Source organism: Nelumbo lutea, chromosome 8, assembly GCF_056320005.1.
Source record: "Nelumbo lutea isolate HS-2025 chromosome 8, American lotus-T2T, whole genome shotgun sequence".
Classification (NCBI taxonomy): domain Eukaryota; kingdom Viridiplantae; phylum Streptophyta; class Magnoliopsida; order Proteales; family Nelumbonaceae; genus Nelumbo; species Nelumbo lutea.
The window spans coordinates 42,040,125-42,059,777 of NC_142691.1; the positions used below are offsets into that span (position 1 = coordinate 42,040,125).

General features: G+C 35.1%; 1 protein-coding gene across 1 annotated transcript in view; it reads right to left on the reverse strand.

The window, feature by feature from the left end:
- The window catches only part of LOC148843911 (putative LRR receptor-like serine/threonine-protein kinase At1g05700), a 37,292-nt gene that overhangs the window by 6,246 nt on the left and 11,393 nt on the right, over window positions 1-19,653 (reverse strand). The window contains exons 2-12 of the mRNA XM_088957110.1: window positions 18,531-19,077; window positions 16,231-16,703; window positions 14,697-14,835; window positions 14,525-14,596; window positions 12,306-12,377; window positions 12,136-12,213; window positions 11,071-11,216; window positions 10,677-10,909; window positions 10,412-10,538; window positions 9,126-9,146; window positions 1,828-1,840 (exon numbers count right to left, since the gene is read on the reverse strand). Of these exons, the coding sequence (XP_088813236.1) occupies window positions 1,828-1,840; window positions 9,126-9,146; window positions 10,412-10,538; window positions 10,677-10,909; window positions 11,071-11,216; window positions 12,136-12,213; window positions 12,306-12,377; window positions 14,525-14,596; window positions 14,697-14,835; window positions 16,231-16,703; window positions 18,531-19,077 (1,921 nt within the window). The remainder of the gene's footprint in view (window positions 1-1,827; window positions 1,841-9,125; window positions 9,147-10,411; window positions 10,539-10,676; window positions 10,910-11,070; window positions 11,217-12,135; window positions 12,214-12,305; window positions 12,378-14,524; window positions 14,597-14,696; window positions 14,836-16,230; window positions 16,704-18,530; window positions 19,078-19,653) is intronic.

Below are 19,653 nucleotides of genomic sequence, written 5' to 3' on the forward strand. Positions count from 1 at the left end.
TAAAAAATTCAGGTACAAATGCTTATTCTAAAAAGAAACATGTAAAAAACCCTCCTCTGCAAGGAGAATATTTCATTTATTTTCCATTATACCCCCCGAGGAGAAAACCCTCCTCCCCCTTCCATTTGAACAGAAGAAGACAAAGGGGTGACGCACCAGTCTCCTTGGCGACTGACGACTACCGATAGGAGCAGGAAACCAACCGGATCAGTTGGTTTGATGTTTTGAACCATTTTATCCCTTTTACTCTTGATTTGAACTGGTTTTGGGAAGGTTTTTAATGCCCGGAAACTTCCTTGCGTTTTTTGTTCCCATATCTGTTTTGGGAGGTGTTTGCCAGTGATCGAAGGTTAGTTTGCCTAAATGAACACCCTCCATCATTGCTATTGTGTTTTTTTTTTTTTTTTGTATGAATATAGTGCTGGAATCATTTTTTTTTCATAGATGAAATCCAAAATATTTATGAGTATTTTTTGTGCATTGTTTATGTGATGATTCCTTTGAATAAATAAGATTTTTTGAATGTTTTTTATAAAAGATTATGCAAAAAATATGCTGAAATATGTGGTTATAAAATTTGTTCATAATTTTTAATATGAATGATTGGTTAAATATTTGCATTTTTTTCTTGATTTGTGATTACATTTCTTATAGTCCGAATTGAGGAATAATTGCATAAATGTTATCAATTTTTTTAAGCCCCTTGAGTACCTGAAATGTCCACATGTGCCCTGGAGTATTAATATAGCATTTTTTATTAAGCACCTTGAGCACTTGAAATGTCCACTTGCCACAACATTAACCAAGACCGAAAAGGAATTGTTACACAGACCATCATCCAATTCCTCCACATGGAACTAAAATTCATTCTCCATGAAATATAATCTAAAAAAATCCCAATTTACATAACCATAGGCTTTTTCTAGGTCCATAATGCACACCAATCCTACTCTTCCGCTCCTAATCTAGGAGCCTATTAATTCATTTGCTATTAATACTCCATATGTCAACTATCTTCCTCTAACAAACACGCCTTGAAACTCAAAAATAACATAACCCATGACTGGTTTCAATCTTTTGGCTAATCAGCCTGAAGTCCTTAAACTCCTCAGTCCCTTTTTTTTCTTAGGGATTAAGGAAATAAAAGTAAAATTTAGACTTCTTTCTAAAGTGGCCAAAGTATGGAACTCTGATAAAACTGCCATAATATCTTCCTTTAGAAAATCCCAGCACTTCTTAATGAACTCCATAGTAAAGCTGCCTGGATCAGGAGATTTATCACCCTCCATCTCATTTATTGCTTTCCACACCTCCTATAGAATTCCTCGTGTAGCCTGTTGAAATTTAAACCATCTACCTTGAGTATTACCTTACATTCTGCTTTGTAGAGTTTCGAAAAGAAACACCTTGCTACCTCTTTGATTCTTGCTTGCTCCACCACTTCTCCATCCTTGACCATCTTTTTATCAGATTTTCTCTTCTTCTAGCATTTTCTTTTAAACTTGGTATTTTTATCACCCTCCTTCAGCCATAAGCATTTTGATCTTTGTCTCTCACTTCATCTCTTCTTGAAAAGCTAGTTTATCAAAGTCAGCTTTAGCTCTCAGACTCCTATTTTTTATCTTTTTCCCAAACTTGTCCTTCCTCCATACCTTTATCTTCTCCTTTAGGCTCTTTAATTTTTTACTAACAATGTAACTAGTTGATCCTTCAAAATGAAATTGAAACCACCACATCTCCAACAAACCTACAAAACCTAAAAGGAGAAGGTTTAAGGGGAATGCCATTACTATCCAAAGCAGTTTGGCCTATTATCAGATAAATGACCGTCTTTCTTGTTCTTGTTGATACAGTTTGTCTTCATTAGTTTTACCTATACGTAAAAAGTCTTTTGTCTCATAGGTTTAGTATACAAGATTTACCTACAGACAAAATTATTGGCATATTTTGTATACCATAATACTTACAACCATTCTACAAGTAAATCTTCACTGTTTAATGGCTTTCTTGTTTTTATTTTCTGCACCTAGACAAGAAAGTGGTACTTAGAGCTTCTAGCATGCAACAATTATTGCCTTCATTCAATAATCTATAACAAGGGAAAGATTTAGGAGGATTTATGTATATGATTATGGTAAGATGGGCAAAATGGATGGGTACATTTGGAGTCTTATGTGATAAGAGAATATGACTCATGATCATGCTAAAAGGAAAAATTTTATGAAATGGTTATTAGTTAACAAAGCTTTTAGTAGTCAAGAAACATTATGTCCAAAACTATTGAATGCTAAAATGTGAATGTTGAGATGGATGAAAAAAAAATTATAAACAATAGATTAGAAATGAACTTGTCCAAATGAACTCTTAAAAATATCAGATTTTTGTACTTTAGTGTCATAGGGGCAAATCTATAATTTTCCCTTCTTTTATTAGTAGTTGGGAAAATTCCTGATCAGTACCCTATACTTTGGCTCGAGTGACACTTTGGTCTCCGAACTTTAAAATGTAACAATCCAGTACCCGAACTTTTAAAATGTGACAATCTAGTACCTACCGTTAATTGATCGTCAGTTATATATGTCACGTGACCTTATGTGCGACTTAAGACTTTTGAAAATATCAAAATTACCCTTAAAAAATAAAACACATTGTTTATCATCTTCTTCCACAAGAATAGGACTGTTCATAAGAAGACCCAACCTGACCAAACCGACCAACTCGGACCAACCCAACCCGAGTCGGCCGGATTTTCTTCAGCACCGATTGGTTTTGGGTTATAAAAAATCATAAACCGATGATTCGGTTTGGTTCCGACCCAAATCGAACCGACTTAGTAATTAGTTCCTAGTTAGTAGTTACAACATACTTAGTTCCTACTTGAATCGATATACATAACTGACTCACCACTAAGTTACAACCTACTTAGTTACAACCTACTGAAATTAAAGTTAGGTTGTACAGCAACTAAGTCACTACTAAGTAGAACTGAAACCGATCCAAACCAACCCAAACCAACTCAAATCTATCAGGTCGATTTTACTTAATACAAGGTCGATTTCGATTTCAATTTCAGGCAATCCAACCAGATCAGATCGATTGGAAAAACATCGATAAACCCATCCAACCCAATCCGTAAACAGCCTTACACAAGAAGATGAAATAGAACCCGAACTCTCTCACAAATACCAAAACCCTTTTTGCTTAGAATGGGAAGGTCTCGGAAATCATTGAAAGATGAGATCGACGAAGAAGAATTTGAGAAGATTAGAGGATGAGGAGAATACGAAACCATCTGTCTTGACCAAAGAGCCAACCAACAAGATCACCGTTGTTGACAGTTGGCACAGCATTGCACACACCGACCTTCTCTCTCACTTTTAATGTCTAAAAGACTTTCTCTATTTGATTTCCATTTTTTGGTCCCTTGTGGGCTTCGAGAATTGCTAGATTAGTAGCCACGAATCCAAGCTTAAAACAGGGGGATGCCTCATATAGCAGCTGCATCGTCACCATGTGCTCATCACTGAACAACTCTGGGGGAGGATTCTCGGTTGGGTTCATGCGGGACTGGAGAGCAGATACCACATACGCCGTCAATCTCTTCTCTGGATTGCCTTGCACGTTGGAGACCTGATTCAAGCGGGATAGAGTTGTCGTAGCAGCGTCTATGTTTCTTTTGGTGAATTTGAAGACAAGGACGACGAAGAGGTTGAAGATGAGAGAGGCTTCTAATTTTGGATCAAGCCCTGTATAGTTTCGCTCCACCCACTGTTGGTAATCACCAAAGTCGTGTCTCCTTCTCTAGTTCTTGAAGCCGACTATTATGTGAGTCTGGCTCTGATTCAAGAGGCACAACTCAGTTTGTATCAGAATTGGAGAAAGAAATCCCAGACAAAGCAGAGTTGCTACAAGTAGGGTGGTTGTCCGAGTATGCTTGATAGGGTTAAATGGTTGAGGCAGAAGGGGAAGATGGAGGAGTCCTAATCTTTTTGTCAAAGTCCAAAATTAGATTTAAGTGAGGATTTTGTCTCGATCATGTCTCTCATGACGTTTTTCGAACAACTTTCCGGCGATATTTCATTATCGGTGTCATCTTCCGCATATTACAATCAGTGCAAAGAATTGGTTAATAAGGAAAATTAAATGACATTTTAAGGACATTTGTGTCCTTTTACATGTCACTTAATGGCTGGTTAACCGAAGGTACTAGATTGTTACATTTCGAAAATTCAGATGCTAAATTATCGCATTTTAAAGTTCGGATACCAAATTGTCACTCGAGCCAAAGTACAAGGTACTGATCGGAAATTTTCCCTTATTAGTTTGGGTTGCCCTAGTATAAATACAAAACCTAGTGCTGCCAGGTTTTTTACTCCAAAATCTTTTTCTCTTTCCTCTCCTTTCTTCTTTCTTCTCTTCTCTGACTTTCTGGCATACTTTCACCATGATATCGGAGTGGTAGTTTTAGGATTAGAAGTAGTACGATCAAGTTTTCCTCTCAAATTTCTCAGTTTTTTCTCTCTTGTGGATCGAACCTATTAGGGGTTGTGTCAGACTGATCTGAAAGGAGTTTCTTTTGAATTCTTCCTTTTCCTTCATGGTAGTGTGCCAAGAAATCACCAAGGGAAGGGAAATTAAATGCTATGAAGGTGGTTCATGTGATCCTTTTGTACTGTAAGTGGGTTATGTAGGTCTGAATGACCTTTGACTACTGTAAAGTATTTTTTTTTTTTTAGTTTTGTGGATCATGTGATCCTTTTGTACCCAAAATAAGTGGATTGTGTAGGTCTAAATGACATGTGATTTCTATGGCAACAATTTTCTACTTTGTTTTAGAGATTGCAATAATTGTGTGGCCAAAAATATGATGAAGTATCATAGGGGCTTTTTAAATCTAAAATTGACCTTATTTTTTTTATCAATAACAATAAAATTTTATAAATGATTGAGAGAATCAGAATTAAAGGGAAGGAGCTAAAAAATCTTAACTCCCAACTACCCAAGGAACATCCTGACCATCTTAAAATTGACCTTATTTTACTTCTGGAATTGGTTTAGTAGTGTGGTAGTGTGTGTTCATTGTGTGTGGACAGAAGAGAACAATCATATAGTGTTGTTTATGTGAGAATAAGTACCATTGTGACTAAAATGTGACTGAACTGTGACCAGACCTTCCCTATCATGTCTTTTGAAGATTCTAGTATGTTTGGTATGTCCTCTAGTCAAGGTGGAGTGAGTGGAAGATTTGGCATGGTTTTTCTTATGGTTGTGACCCTTTTGAATAGACTCAAATTACATAGGGGAATTAAACTTTACATAATTGCCAAGGGAAAAGTGGGTCATATTAATGGTAGAATCAAAGAATCAAAGTTTGGGAGTGTAGAACATGATAGGTGGGAATAGAAAAATAACATGGTAATGTCATGGCTATTACTGTCTATGCTGCCACAAGTAAGGAAGACCTTCAAGTGGGTAGAAGCAATTTATGATATTTGGGAGCAGGCTAAATCTACCTATTCAGAACAACGACATTATGCCAAAATCTATTAGTTGCAAGCTGCATCCTTAACTTGTAAGTAGGGGGAAGGAGTCTCTCTGTATACTATTCAGATTTAACCTCAATTTGAAAAGAGCAGGACAACTATTTGAACATAGATTGAAAATGTGATGCAGATGCTAAGGCCTACAAGTCTCTAGGTTCTTATATATATACAAGCATATATATATATATATATATATATATATATATATATATATATATATATATATATATAAGTCTATTAGGGTTCAAATATTGGGAAGTAAAGATCTCTCATTAGTGTAAGAAGTGTATGCCCTAATATAATCAGAAGAGAGTAGACGAAATGTGATGAACAATTCTGAGGGGAGCAAACTGCCTTGGCAACTAAAGGGGGTGTAGGTGTAGAAGGTGATAATTCTTTTATGAAGGGTGATTTCTAGAAGAAAATTGATGACAAAGATAAGTTATGGTACACTCATTGTTAGAAGTCTAAACATACTTGTGATACATGTTGGAATCTTCATGGAAAGCCGAAGTGGGCCTAGGAGGTGAGTAAGAAACCGTATTAGAATAAGAAACTGGAATAGCAAGCTAATAAGAAGTTTAATGCATTAAACATGGCCTCTTAAGAGTCTCAACCATCTATCACTAACTTGAGCCAGGACCTTTCTTCTTTGATTGATTCCAAGAAAGATATTATTAATTCCTTTTGTGATCATTTGTTATTGTATAATAGAGAAATTCGTCAGATGGATTCTACTCCTCCTCTCTCGACTTCCTTTGCATCTACATCAGGTAATGGTACTTCAGCCATAGCTTTCCATGTGTCATCTCATCCCTTTGATTCCCCATGAATAATAAATTCTAGAGCCTTGAATCATATAACTAGTAAGTCAATTTTTTTTTCAATCCTATCATCTCTTATCTAGCAAAGACAAGGTGAGACTAGATGATAGCTCCTTTTCCACCATAGCTATTCAAGGAGCCATCTCCCTTTCTTTTTGGACTTACCCTTCCTAATGTGTTAATTGTTCCAAAACTGCCTATAAACTTGTTCTCTATTAATAGTATTACAAACTCATTAAACTGCCCAATAACCTTTTCCCTTCTTGTGTGATATAGGATTTGGCCTTGGGGAAGATGATTGGTAGAGGTCGTATGGTGGATAGTCTCTACATGCTGGAGAATAAAGCTAATCTTGTAGTTACTGAGTTCAAGAGTCAAACTAGTAAGAGTTAGTCTATTTATGGTATAGTCGTTTAGGCCACTTATCTTTCGAATCGTTAAAGGTTTTGTTTCTAGAATTATTCTAGTCAGTGTTAGTGTTTGAATTCACATGGCGAGTGGATAGTCTCTACATGCTAGAGAATAAAGCTAATCTTATAGTTATTGAGTTCAAGAGTCAAACTAGTAAGAGTTAGTCTATTTATGGCATAGTCGTTTAGGCCACTTATCTTTTGAATCGTTAAAGGTTTTGTTTCCAAAATTGTTCTAGTCAGTGTTAGTGTTTGAATTCACATGGCGAACTAGTCAGTTGAGCAAACATTGTATAAATCATTTTGATTCAAGAAATAATAAATTTAATTTCCTTTCCATATTGTTTATTCTAATGTTTGGGGTCCTATTACTTTACCATCTAAGACTAGCTATAAATACTTTAATACACTTATTGATAACTACTCTAGATATACATGTGTGTATCCCTTGTGCTCCACATATGAAGTGCTAAAAATTATAAAAGATTTCAAATGTATGTTATTCACTCAATTTCAGAAAAGGATTCAAATTTTCCAATTTCACAATGCTAAAGAATTTCCATAGTGACCTCATGGAGCTTTTTGCTTTGTGTGGGTCCATTCATCGTAGTTCTTGTGCCAAAACACCCCGATAGAATAGTGTTGTAGAAAAAAAATTTTCCATCTCCTTGAAATTTCTCATGAGTTACTCATACATATAAATGTTTTGAAACATTTTTTATTGGATATTGTGTTATGTGTTGCATACCTTATCAATCACATGCCATCTCGCTTGTTAAAGTACAAAGCCCCTTATTAGCTCATGTTCCCCAAAGCTCCCTTATTTTCTATCATATTCTTGTATTTGGTTGTTGTTGTTTTGTTCAATACTTGTCTCCTACTTGTGGTAAACTTGATCCTCGTAATATTCCTTATGCATTATTGGGCTACCCTCATTTTAAAAAGGTTACCGCTGTTTTGATCCCATTTCCAATAAATACCATGTTTCTATACATGAATTTATCTTTCATTAAAAGTGATCATTCTTTTCTTGTTTCTCCTCAAGGGGAGAGTAAGGTGAAAGAGAAACAAGTCTGAGTTCTTCCTCCTCTACTTGACCCTCCTCCATTCCGTGTTTTCCTTCGTCACCACAAGGGCCAATCGAGTTCAAGAGATATGGAGCAACTTGAAGCTATATTACCAATATCATCGAATCACCGAAGAAAAATCTTATCAAGACAAGTACTCTTATTCCTATTGATGTTTCTAACCCTATTGCTATTAATTCTTCTATTGCTAATAACCTAGATATTTTTATTACGCAAAGTAAGGGAGTTAGGTCTTGTACCACTAAGCACCCTATATCTTATTTTGATTCCTATGAGAACATCTCACCCTCTTTTTGCGATTTCCCTTCTTCCATTAATAGTGTCCCTATCCCTAAGAATGTGACAAAGGCTTTCTCAATACCTAAATAGGTAGATGCAATGAAAGAAGAAATCAACACCTTACATAAAAATGACACTTAGGAATTAGTGGATCTTCTTGTGGGTAAGGAATTGATAGGGTGTAAGTGGGTATTCATAATGAAGCACAGGGCTGATGGCATAATGAAAAAGTATAAGACCTGGTTTGTGACAAAAGAGTTTGTGTACGGAGTAGATCATGTAAAGACATTTGCTCCAGTAGTTAAGATAAATTCTTTATGAGTCATTTTCTATCTAGTTGCTAACCTTGATTGGGATCTTCATCAATTAGATATCAAAAATTCCTTCCTGAATAGTAACCTTAAAGAAGAGGTGTACATAGTACAACCCTCTGGCTTTTGTGACCAAGGCAAAGAACAAAAAGTGTGTAGGTTAAAGAAGTCCTTATATGAAGTAAAATAATCACCAAAAGCTTGGTTCAGCAAGCTTCTGGTTGTGTAGTAGATTAGCTACAAACAATGCCAAATCAATCATACATTATTTGCGAAAAGAGAAGAATGAAAAATTGTAGCTTTGATAATGTATGTTGATGACATAGTAATCACAAGTGATTGGAACGTTGAAATTCAAAAGCTAAAGGAGTTTCTATCCATTCAATTTGAGGTGAAGTGCCTAGGTCCCTTACGGTATTTCCTTAGAATTGAAGTGGTCTGCTCACAAAAGGGAATCTTTATTTCAAAAAGGAAATTAGGGGTTAAGCCAACTCACTCTCCCATTGATCCAAACCATAAGCTAGGTAATTGCTGTGGTGAGACTATCAAGGATGTAAAGCAATTCCAGAGACTTATGGGAAGGCTCTTGTGCTTATCCATGACCCGGCTAGACATTACTTATGGCATGGGTGTTATTAATTAGTTCATACATGCCCCTAAAACCACACACTTAGAAGTAGCCGAGAGAATCCTTAGGTATCTAAAGAAGTTCTCGGGAGTTAGTTTACTTTTCCAAAATAATCGGCATTTAAAGGTTAAAGTGTATTCAGATACTAATTAGACCAGATCAGTTGACGATAAAAAGTCTACTAGTGGGTATTATACCTTTGTGGGAGGAAACCTAGTCACATGGAGAAGCAATAAACAAAATGTAGTGGCTAGGTCTAGTGCTAAATCTAAGTATAGAGAAATGTCCCATGGAGTGTTTAAGGTTATATGGATAAAGAATCTGCTGAGCGAGCTGAGTTTTCCAATTGATAAACCCATGTTCTTGTACTGTGATAATAAGACTACCATCAACATTGCAGCCAACCCAATTCTTCATGATAGAACTAAATATATTGAGGTGGACAAGCACTTTGTTAGGGAGAAACTTGCTAATGAGTAAGTGTGTACTCCATATGTTAGTTCCAAGGAACAACTTGTAGGCATGTTTACAAAGGGTTTACATCACTTGCGGCACAATGACTTATGTGAAAAATTCGACATCATAGACATCTATGTCCAAACTTGAGGGGGAGTGTTAAAACTATCAGATTTCTAAACTTTAGTGCCATAGGGGCACATCTATAATTTTCACTTCTTTTATTATTAGTTGGGTCACCCTAATATAAATGCAAAAGCTAGCACCGCCAACCTAAGTTTCCTACTCCAAAATTTTTTTGTTTCTTCTCTCTTCTCTCTTCCCTCTTCTCTTCTCTTCTCTGACTTTCTAACATACTTTCACCAAGAAAATAATAGTTTAGAAGAAACTCTAATAAGTGCTAAAATGAGGGAAAGTAGAATGAAATGGTTTAGACCATCTACAACACCGATGAGAAAAAATGATTTGTTACAAGTTTAAGGGGTTGGAAGAGCGAAGGGTACACAAAAATGACATGGTTTGATGGAATGTTGCAAGATTTGCATTGGATTAGACAGGTTGAACCAAGGACCCAATGGTCTTTCTGGGTCTTGGTTAGATGACCAGTAGTGTGGAATTAAATGATTTAAGAGCTCATAATTTAAGATTGGATATTATATACAGAACAAAATAGTAGAATAGGATAAATATTGGCATTCATGTTAATTTATAAATCCTCATTTGGTATTTCATAAATACATTAAGGGGTAGTTGTCATGTGGAATGGTAATTGAGCATTACTAGTACAAAAAAAAAAAAAAGATGGATATGAACTTTATGCATGAAGATTATGATGGAAATAAGAATTATTTGATAAGTAAAATAATTGATACCTGAAAGATAGTTGCGTAAGTTTCCATTTGCCATGTACTCATATATGAGAGCTTTGCTTGTGCCTTCATCACAGTAACCAATGAATGATGCTAAATTCCTATGATGAACTCTTAATAGGAGTTGAACCTACATTCCAATATGATCATAGGCATATAATTATGATTGTTTTAGTTGTCATAGTTTAATTGAATTAAAATGAGTCTGCTTTATGGATATAATCCTTACAATGTGATAAAGCACAAAATCATGGATGGATTAACTAACCTCAGTCCGAAATTCTTTGAACCCATCTGTAGATGATGGAGAGAGCATTTTGACAGCAACTTGAGTGTAATCTTCTAAGTGACCATGATAAACAGTTCCAGATCCTCCTTTGCCAAGGGTCTTTTCAAAGTTTTTAGTAATCCTTACAACTTCGGAGTGTGTAAATCGTCGATTATTTGATTCCAAGGACCCAATACTATGTTGATGATTCTTTGATCCTGATAGCCCATCTTCTTTATGGGATATATATAGCATATCGCCACCAATAAATTATTTTTGGTATAAAATATATTTTCTATTATAAAGAAAATTATTGAACAAACTAGCTATAAAGCAAACACTCAAAAAGGGAATGAACATGAAATGAAAAATTAGTAGCATAAATAAACCTTACCTCTTTGTTTACTCCTTTTCAAGCTCCAAAAAATAACTACGACAACTAAGATGACTAACACAGAAGTAATTGATGCAACCACTGGAACAATAATATTTTTCTTCTTTTTGCATGAAGATAGACAAAGCTTTGGATTGTCTTCCAAACTAGAAATAAAATGAAATAATCAGAAAACAAATTCATTATTAGTAATGAGAAGGCAATGTTAGGAGTGCTTAAAAATAAGTGTTTATTTGGACTGGGATCATACCATTCAGCACTTATTGGTGTTTGGGAAATAAGCTCAAAATAAGTGCTTATTTTTAAGCCCAAATTTTCAGATTTTTTTAAGTACTTATACAATAAGCACTTATTCAATTTTTTTTTCTTCCAAAATTATCTCTAGTTGAATTTTAAAGTACCACTTGTAAAACTATCCCTAGTTGAATTTTATAAAAGTACTTTCGTAAAAGTTCTTTTGTAAAAGTGCTTTCATAAAGTGCTTTTATAAAAATAATTTAATAAAAGTACTTTCACAAAGGTATATTTTGAAAATTTGAAAGAAAATGAAGGACAAAATAGTCACAAATGCTTATTTAAGTGCTTATTGGAGAAAAAGACTACCAAACTCCCAATATGAAATAAGTGCTTATTTTTTTAAATAAACACTGAAAAAAGTTGGGTATCAAATGCAAATAAGTGCTTATTCGTATTTTTAACATAAGCACTCCCAAACATGGCCTAAGCCTATATCAGGGCAGAATTTATTTTCTTGTTTTGATGAGTTTCAAGAAGTAAAAATGACCTGGAGAAGTGCTTTTCCATTTATGGTAATCTTAGGAAATAGCAGTCTCAACTATGCTGAATATATAATTCAGTTTATAAAGTTATATACCTTAAGGCAAAGAAAACAGTTAGGAACAATGCCATTAAAAAACTCTTAAATGATTTGGCATGAATTAAATATTAGCAATCTCAATTCAAATAAAATCTTTTATATATGGATGGAAAAATGGAAACTAGATTTACCACTTAATGATTGAAAAGAGAAATGTGAAATCCATGATTTTAGATGATAGAGCAGACCTTAAAAGTAACCCATTCTTCGATTTTTCAATGAGAGCCGTAGGAACGGATCCTGAGAGTTTGTTTCCTGCTAAATTCCTACAAATACATAGATACTAACTATAATTTTCCCTTTATTATCAAGAACACTTAAAAACATTTCTTTTGTTAATTAAATCAAAATAACTTACAAGAACTTCAGTGATGGTAGTTCCGATAGAAAGTCAGGCACTGATCCACCTAAACCATTGTATGATAGATCCCTGAAATAAAAGAACCACTTAATTGGACCACACTGTCACGTGAAGGAGTTAAGCTTTAATGGAAGTTCAAGTTCCTATTATGTATAATAGGCTTTAATCATTATCTAAATGATCATAACCAAAGGAAAATTTCAAGTTTTTGTAGTTAATTAATTGGCAGCCTTATATGGTCAACAAATCCACATGGGACATATTATTGAGCATTGATTATCTTGTTGTTTAGATAATGGGTATTGGGTAGTGATTTTAAAAGATCAATCTGAAAATACTTAAATCTAAGGAAAATAAGATGACTAGGAGAATTAAAGTGACTATAAAACGCCAAGGTTTCTATTATTTGGAATTGTAAGTTAGATGAATATGAGCATATATATTTGAAAAATATGAATGTAATTAAGGCTGTGTTTGGCTGCAGTGCAAGTCTATTTGAACTGATGTAAAACTATAGTAGTGCAAATGATTTGGGTGAAAATTCTGATTTGTTTTTGTTTAAAATATTATCCTATTTTGTTTGGTTGCAGTACAAATAAAATAAAATAAGACCTGGAACAGAATAAAATAAAACCTTAACCAAAATTTACATTCTTTTCATTTGCACTCACATGCATGCATTTGTACTGGAGCAAATAAAATCATACTGTAATCTAAAGCAGTATAAGCAACTAAAAAAATGGGAAATAACAAACTAAAATTGAACAATACTAACAAAATGTAGAAGCTCGGATTTCTCCATGTACACTAACTGCTAGAAAAGACTTTCAAACACAAAATATATAATGGGAAATGAAGCTAGGGGGATTTAATTCAATGGAAAAAGAAGTCATAATATGGACATGTAAAGGTTTGGTTTTTCTACTTTTCTTGTGATGGTTCTTCTTCCTCTTCCTCTTTTCTTCTTCAACACACGATCATATAATATAACAATTGTCACAGGTAGACCCAGCAACCTAGATGGTTGAACTAGTGAATTATATCTCCTATAAAGAAAAGTGGGCTGGCCGTTAGTCCGGGTTTTAATTAAACATTGTTTAGCTTGTTGCAAGGGAATATACAACGTTGTTTGTGTTATTCTACGGTTATATTTTTTATTTATTTCTTATTGGGCTTAGTGGGCCCGGGCCCACTGTTATATTTTTATATATTTTTTCTGTAACCACCAAATGAGGGGCAACTTCTCTTTTCTCACCTTATTATGGTTTCATATAAAAATATATATATAAAAAAAAAAAAAAAAAACAGGGCTGGACAGAATAGAATAAACTCCCACCACTTCTTCACGCTTCTCTTCTCATCTTCTTGCTCTCGTTTTATTTCTCGATCATTAAACCTTCAGCCCACTATCTTATCCCTATTACTATTAGGGCAAGAGTAGTAGGCAGTAATCAGTTGACTGCTATAGAGATCTGGTTGCTGTTGAACTGAGAAGAATAAGCAACATAAGTTGAAGCTCTCTCTCTCTCTCTCTTTATTGGTAATTGTCGATTGGGAAAGATATCATTGGCCATTTGGACTAAAGGAGCTATTGTCTTGTCTTTGTTTGATTGGTTGCAAGTCTGTTGAATATCTAGAATATCTTGAAGCACTAGTTTAGTTAGGGGAGAACACTACAAGTTTCGAAAACCTTAATTTGTCCAGCTTAAAAGAATATAACTACAAAGATTTGTCAATCTCAGTCAAGTTTTTCATTAGTAGCCATAGACTGTTCAAGAAATATAAATGGAAAAATCAAAAAAGCCAAGGAAGAACTAGAATTTAAGATTTGGTAGAGAATGCAGCAGTCATGTCTTGGTTGTTGTTTTCTATGGCTCTCAAAATCTTAAGGTCCTTCTGTGAGTAGGTTACCTATCTTCTTACCATTTACAATTGGCCAACTGAAGGCTTATAAATAATATTTGTGTGAGGACAAGAGCAAGGGACTTCGCCTATGCCTTTTCTCTATATTTTGCATAAAAGTTCAAGGTAACCATACCCAGGTGAGTGAAAACGAACGGAGCCTTAAACAAAGATTATTTTCATTATCATCATCCAAACCTTCCCAACTATATGGGGTCCAGCTACATGAATTCTGTATCGCGATGCCATTCTCTTTGGTGCCACATAAAAATGGAAGATTATTTTGATTTAATCATAGTATCATGTATACTTACAAGCTCTGTAAAGATTTGAGGTTTCCCAGAGAAGAATCTATTTCCCCAGTTAATCCACTCCCAGATAGGTTCCTGCAGATTGTATAACAAAGAACTCTATTAAGAAAACTGTAGCTGTTAAAAATGCAAATACATTTCTGTGTGTGCAAAGCAGGCATGGAGAAACACTCACAATGAGATGATTCTTGGAGGATTAACACCAACATAACTGCAATTCAGACCATCCCACGCGTAACCCACTGGAGCACATGGATCTCCTTGCCAAATTTTCTTCACCTTGTATGTGCGTTTGATTTTCGTGATCGCAACAACTAATTTTTCAGAGAACACAAAAAAGGATAACCATTAACTGTTCAACATTTAAGCCTGACAATGAGAAAGAATGTAGAGAAACATCCTGTTGTCAGTAGACAGTCCTGACTCCTGACTTCTCACCCAATAAGGAAACGCACACCAGTCTCAACTCTATAGGTAGGGCTCTTAATGGATCGAATATTGGTCCAACCCAACTCGGTCTAATATGAGTATATTACAGATGGATCAATCCGATGAATATTTTGGATCATTCTGGATTGGCCCATTTCAATGTTTGGACCGTCCAATCTGTTGAATTCAGATTAAGTCAAACCGAAACCTGGTCCATTGACACCTGTACTCTTATCTTTTGTCAACTGACTATTGATTCAATTCAATTCAATCCAATTCAATAAATACTTTGGACCATAAAATATGCGCTGATCCAATTCAATATTGGTCCATTCAACTCATTTAAATTAACTTTGTTTTGGACGGATCCAACCCAAACCCAGTCTATTGACAATTTGACACCCCTATATATAGGTAACAAATCAGAAACCAGCCCTATTATCAATCGGGTTTGCCGGGTCTGACTGGATAATATTGGACAAACTTTTTAATTTTTAACAAAAAAAAACCAGCTAATTCTCCTGCTCTTTCTCAAAATATCTTAATATAATTTCAGGCATATTATATATGAAATTATTGGTGATCATGAGCCATGCTAGAAGGTATCTTCGTCATGCATACAAGTATGAGACCATCAGGGCTGTCAACGGGTTGGGTCTGGGTAGAATCAGAATCAACCCGATAAAAAATATTTAGGACCCGGAATCGAACCAGACCCGATAGAATCAGTAATTTTAGACCCAGAACCAAACTGATTGGTTCTTGAGACAATTGGGTTTGAATCAGTTCAGAATGGGTAGAACCGGTTCCAAACCGATAATGATCAGGAAAATATATCAGAAACTGAAATCGACCCATTGGTTCACCCAATTGGTTCGGGTCGTTGAATCCTCCAGATTGGACCCGACCCATTGACAGCCCTAATACCATAAAACCATTAGATAAACCAGGCTGAAACAGGCAGAATAATCAATCCTGACCCTATAAAATAGAATTCAAAATGCAGAGTCAGACCCTGTATAAATAGAGTTAGGTCAGTTTATTGAACTGGACTGTTGCCTGTTTGAGAGCTGAGGTGAAGGTTCAACGGTTCAGTTGGTTAAGCCCTAATTTTAAGCTTTGTGCATTGGGGCTTATTTTCACTTCCCTTAGACCGTAACCCAGAGCTCGAAAACAAAAACTCATCAATGACGAAGCCTTGTGGGTAGGAAATTAGATGATAAATGCATAAATTTATAATAGAAAATCAGGAGGAATATCTGAAGGGGAGATAAACGTACAATCTTCATTATTTGTTGGGAGCTGCTTGAGCTGCTTGACTGAGTAAAATTCAATGGCGTTGAGGATGGGCGGAAGCTTAGACTTATTCGAGCTTCTGAGGGAGATTTGAATATCAGGCCCACTTAATGTTTGTGTGAAACTCCAAGTACTTGAAGATAGGTAACGAGGAACAACTGATCCAACTTCTTCCAACGGTAAACCATTAAAATATATGCTGAACTGTCTCGACTGGTTCTGATACTCGAGTTCTGCAAAGTATAAGTAGGTACGAAATCTTAAGGTGGTGTCTCTCACTCTCAACTGGTACTCCAATGAATCACCGCCGTTCTTTGGTTGGACTGCAGTGCCCATGACCGTTGATGGTGGGGTGTAGATGTTATCTTCAGATTCAACGGGAGATGAGGCATTGATTGGATCCACATTTGACCAGCTAGAGGGCAACCAAATGCGATCGTAGATGTCGTCTGGGAACCTGGTGACATGTTTTTAAGATGTAATGCTTTAGAAAGTGAGCTTTTTATTTTATGCAAATTCTAATATTCTATTTGTTAGTTGTTAGAGAAACATTTCTGAAGTTTATGACAATCATATATAAAAACCTCCCTTGAGGCTTTAATTTCATAAAATCTTCCTTTGTAGTTTTGAAAACGTTAAACTAATGCATTAATGTTTGAAAAATAGCCCTTTTAGCCTCATACCTATCAATTTATATGAAAATTTATTAAAGTTCTATTGAAGAACTTTTAACTAAAAAAATTCTCCGAGTCAAATTGAAAAGAGTAGTAAAGTAATTTTATTATATAAAAACATTAGTTCTTGATGTCTAGAAGTAGGGGTTCATTCAACTCGAACAGAATATCTAGTTATTCGAGTTTGACTCATCAGTAAACTATGGGGCTTGACCTTGAATTCATCTCGACTCAAAAGCTCATAAGTTCGAGTTTGGCTCGACTTGGGCTCAAATTTGAGTTAAATGTTTTATAAAAATAATATATATATATATATAAATCTATTTTTTATTTGACATATAAACAATTAAGAATTGTAAAAACTAGTTATTATATATATATATATATATAATAAAAATATTATATATAATATTTTTTTATTTATATAAAAGCTCAATTAGGCTCATGAGCCTCACGAGCCAAGCTTTATTGGGCTTGAACTTACTTGAATCTCGGTTTAGATCGAGCTAAGTTGAACTTTTTACGAGTCGAACTCGAATAGCTCGTGAAAAACTCAACTCATGGCCACCCCTATCTAGATGGGCAAAGTTGACATTTTGAATTATATTGAAAGATGCCCTAATAAGTTGTAAGGGTGATTTCTTAATTTTGAAATCTCTATTAATGGGACAAACATGGAGAGGTAATTGCAGGTTTTTTCAAATTATAGGGGAGATTTTTGTTAAAATGAAAGCTCGAGAAAGGTTATTATGATTGTCGGAAACTTCAAATGAGTTTTTTATATTTTACCCAAACTAAATTTAAGGGTGCAAATTGGGCTGCTCCATTTGAAGAATTTGCAAGTAAATTGGGCTTGGGTCCATTTAAAATTTGGCAACTATTCAACCGGACCCAAATTGCACCTCTTGTAAATACTATCAACACATAACAGCAAGACATTGGGAACATCTCCCCATGAATGACAATTTAGATATCCCCATGAAGGATTCTTAGGGGGTGTTCTTTTTTAGATTTTGAGAAGGGGGAAAGTTGGTCAATGGAAATCCCATTGACCAAGAAATCCATGTTCCTTTTTTAGATTTATGTGGAGAGTAGGGAAAGTTTATTTTCCAGGGTATCATTTACTTGCATGGGTAAATAACTCTCCCACCTAGAGAGAAAGTTGCCAACACTTGAATGGGACAAAAATGTCCATTTTCATAATAGATTTTTATGGTTAAAATGGTCATTGCCTTATTTACACAAGAAATAAAAGAACATGGGTAAATGCACTTACCCAGGTAAGTGTTTTCCAGAAAAAACTTACCCAGGTAACTACATTTACCCGAGTAAGTAATTTACCGTAAAGCGAACAGGGCCTTAGAAAAGATATGATATCTGAAAATCTTTTAACAAGTCAATTAGAATCATAGACGTGATAACCAATTAGGTGTTATTTATCAAAATTCATGGGTGAGTTTTGATTGGTCAAAACTCTTCTCATACCATATCTTTTTCGCATCATAGATTTTCCCTTGGTTTAAAAGAACATAAGAAAGAAACAGAAAATTGAGAGAAGGTTGTTAAGAAAATTAAAACGTAATCCATGGTGGCCATATGAAGAGACTCACCTGACTTTCTGTTCGCTACGGATGGATCCAATGTCAAGGCGGTGGATGAGTACTAGTGCTCCTGACTCAGTTTCATATGTGGAATCATTCAGAGGCCTAAGCTCCAGAGAGGAGATGAAAGGTGCTCCTTGACCCTTGTCCAAGAGGCAGACGTAGATGTCGTCTGCTGGTGCCACGTGTATAATTTCCTTGGTCTGGATATGAGATGCATTGTCAAATGTCAACGTGTCCCAGTGATTCACCCCAAGATAGAGATCAAACGTTGGCAACTTGTTGCTCCCATCGTAGTTTCCATACATGAAGGAAGCTCTGATCAAGTACTTGTTGTTCTTGCCATCTTCAGGCCTCAGGATGTAACAATTCTTGCGTCCTTCAGGAAAGCTTCTTACAGTATAAAGTTGCTTGTCGTGAGTCTCAGATAAGTAGTAAGGAGAGAGATTCACGTTTACTCCAGTCTCAATGTTGTTGCTATCAACTGAGTAATTTATGTCGGTTTTATCATCAGTGTAGCCTTCATCAGGTATCCCACAATCGATACTTATAAATTCTTCAACAAGCTCCCAAGTAAAAAAGAATTTGGTTAGACTGGATGATGAATCAATAATTCATATCCTATATTATAATTGACAAAATGAAATCAAGATTAATTATGAACTTGTTTGTTTTCATAATAATAGATTATTAGAATTATGGTTTTAAAAACCAACTCGAAAATAGAACCGTTTTAACCATTGCTTCAAGGCCCAATTGTCTGGTCCAAACCCCCGTAAGATGATTTTAGGATCCAAAATTGGATCGACTGGTTCTTGGGTCAATGGGTGGTCCAACGGTCATATAAACAATTGAATTTGCATCTATTATGGCCACGGCCACAACATTTTCTTGAAGTAGTCAATAAAGCATGGACAGTATTGCTCTTTGTTGTAAATTCAAAATATTAGGCTCAATTTGATAAGAGTATAAATATGTATAATGTGAATACAAAGTTTATTACACTGTGTACATTTGTATTTATACTCTTTCCATTGGCCTTGGGGATGTAAATCGGATACTAGACTTAAAGAGTTTACACTGCATCAGGTTCAGACTTATGGGCCAGGCCCATTTAAATTTTAACAAAATC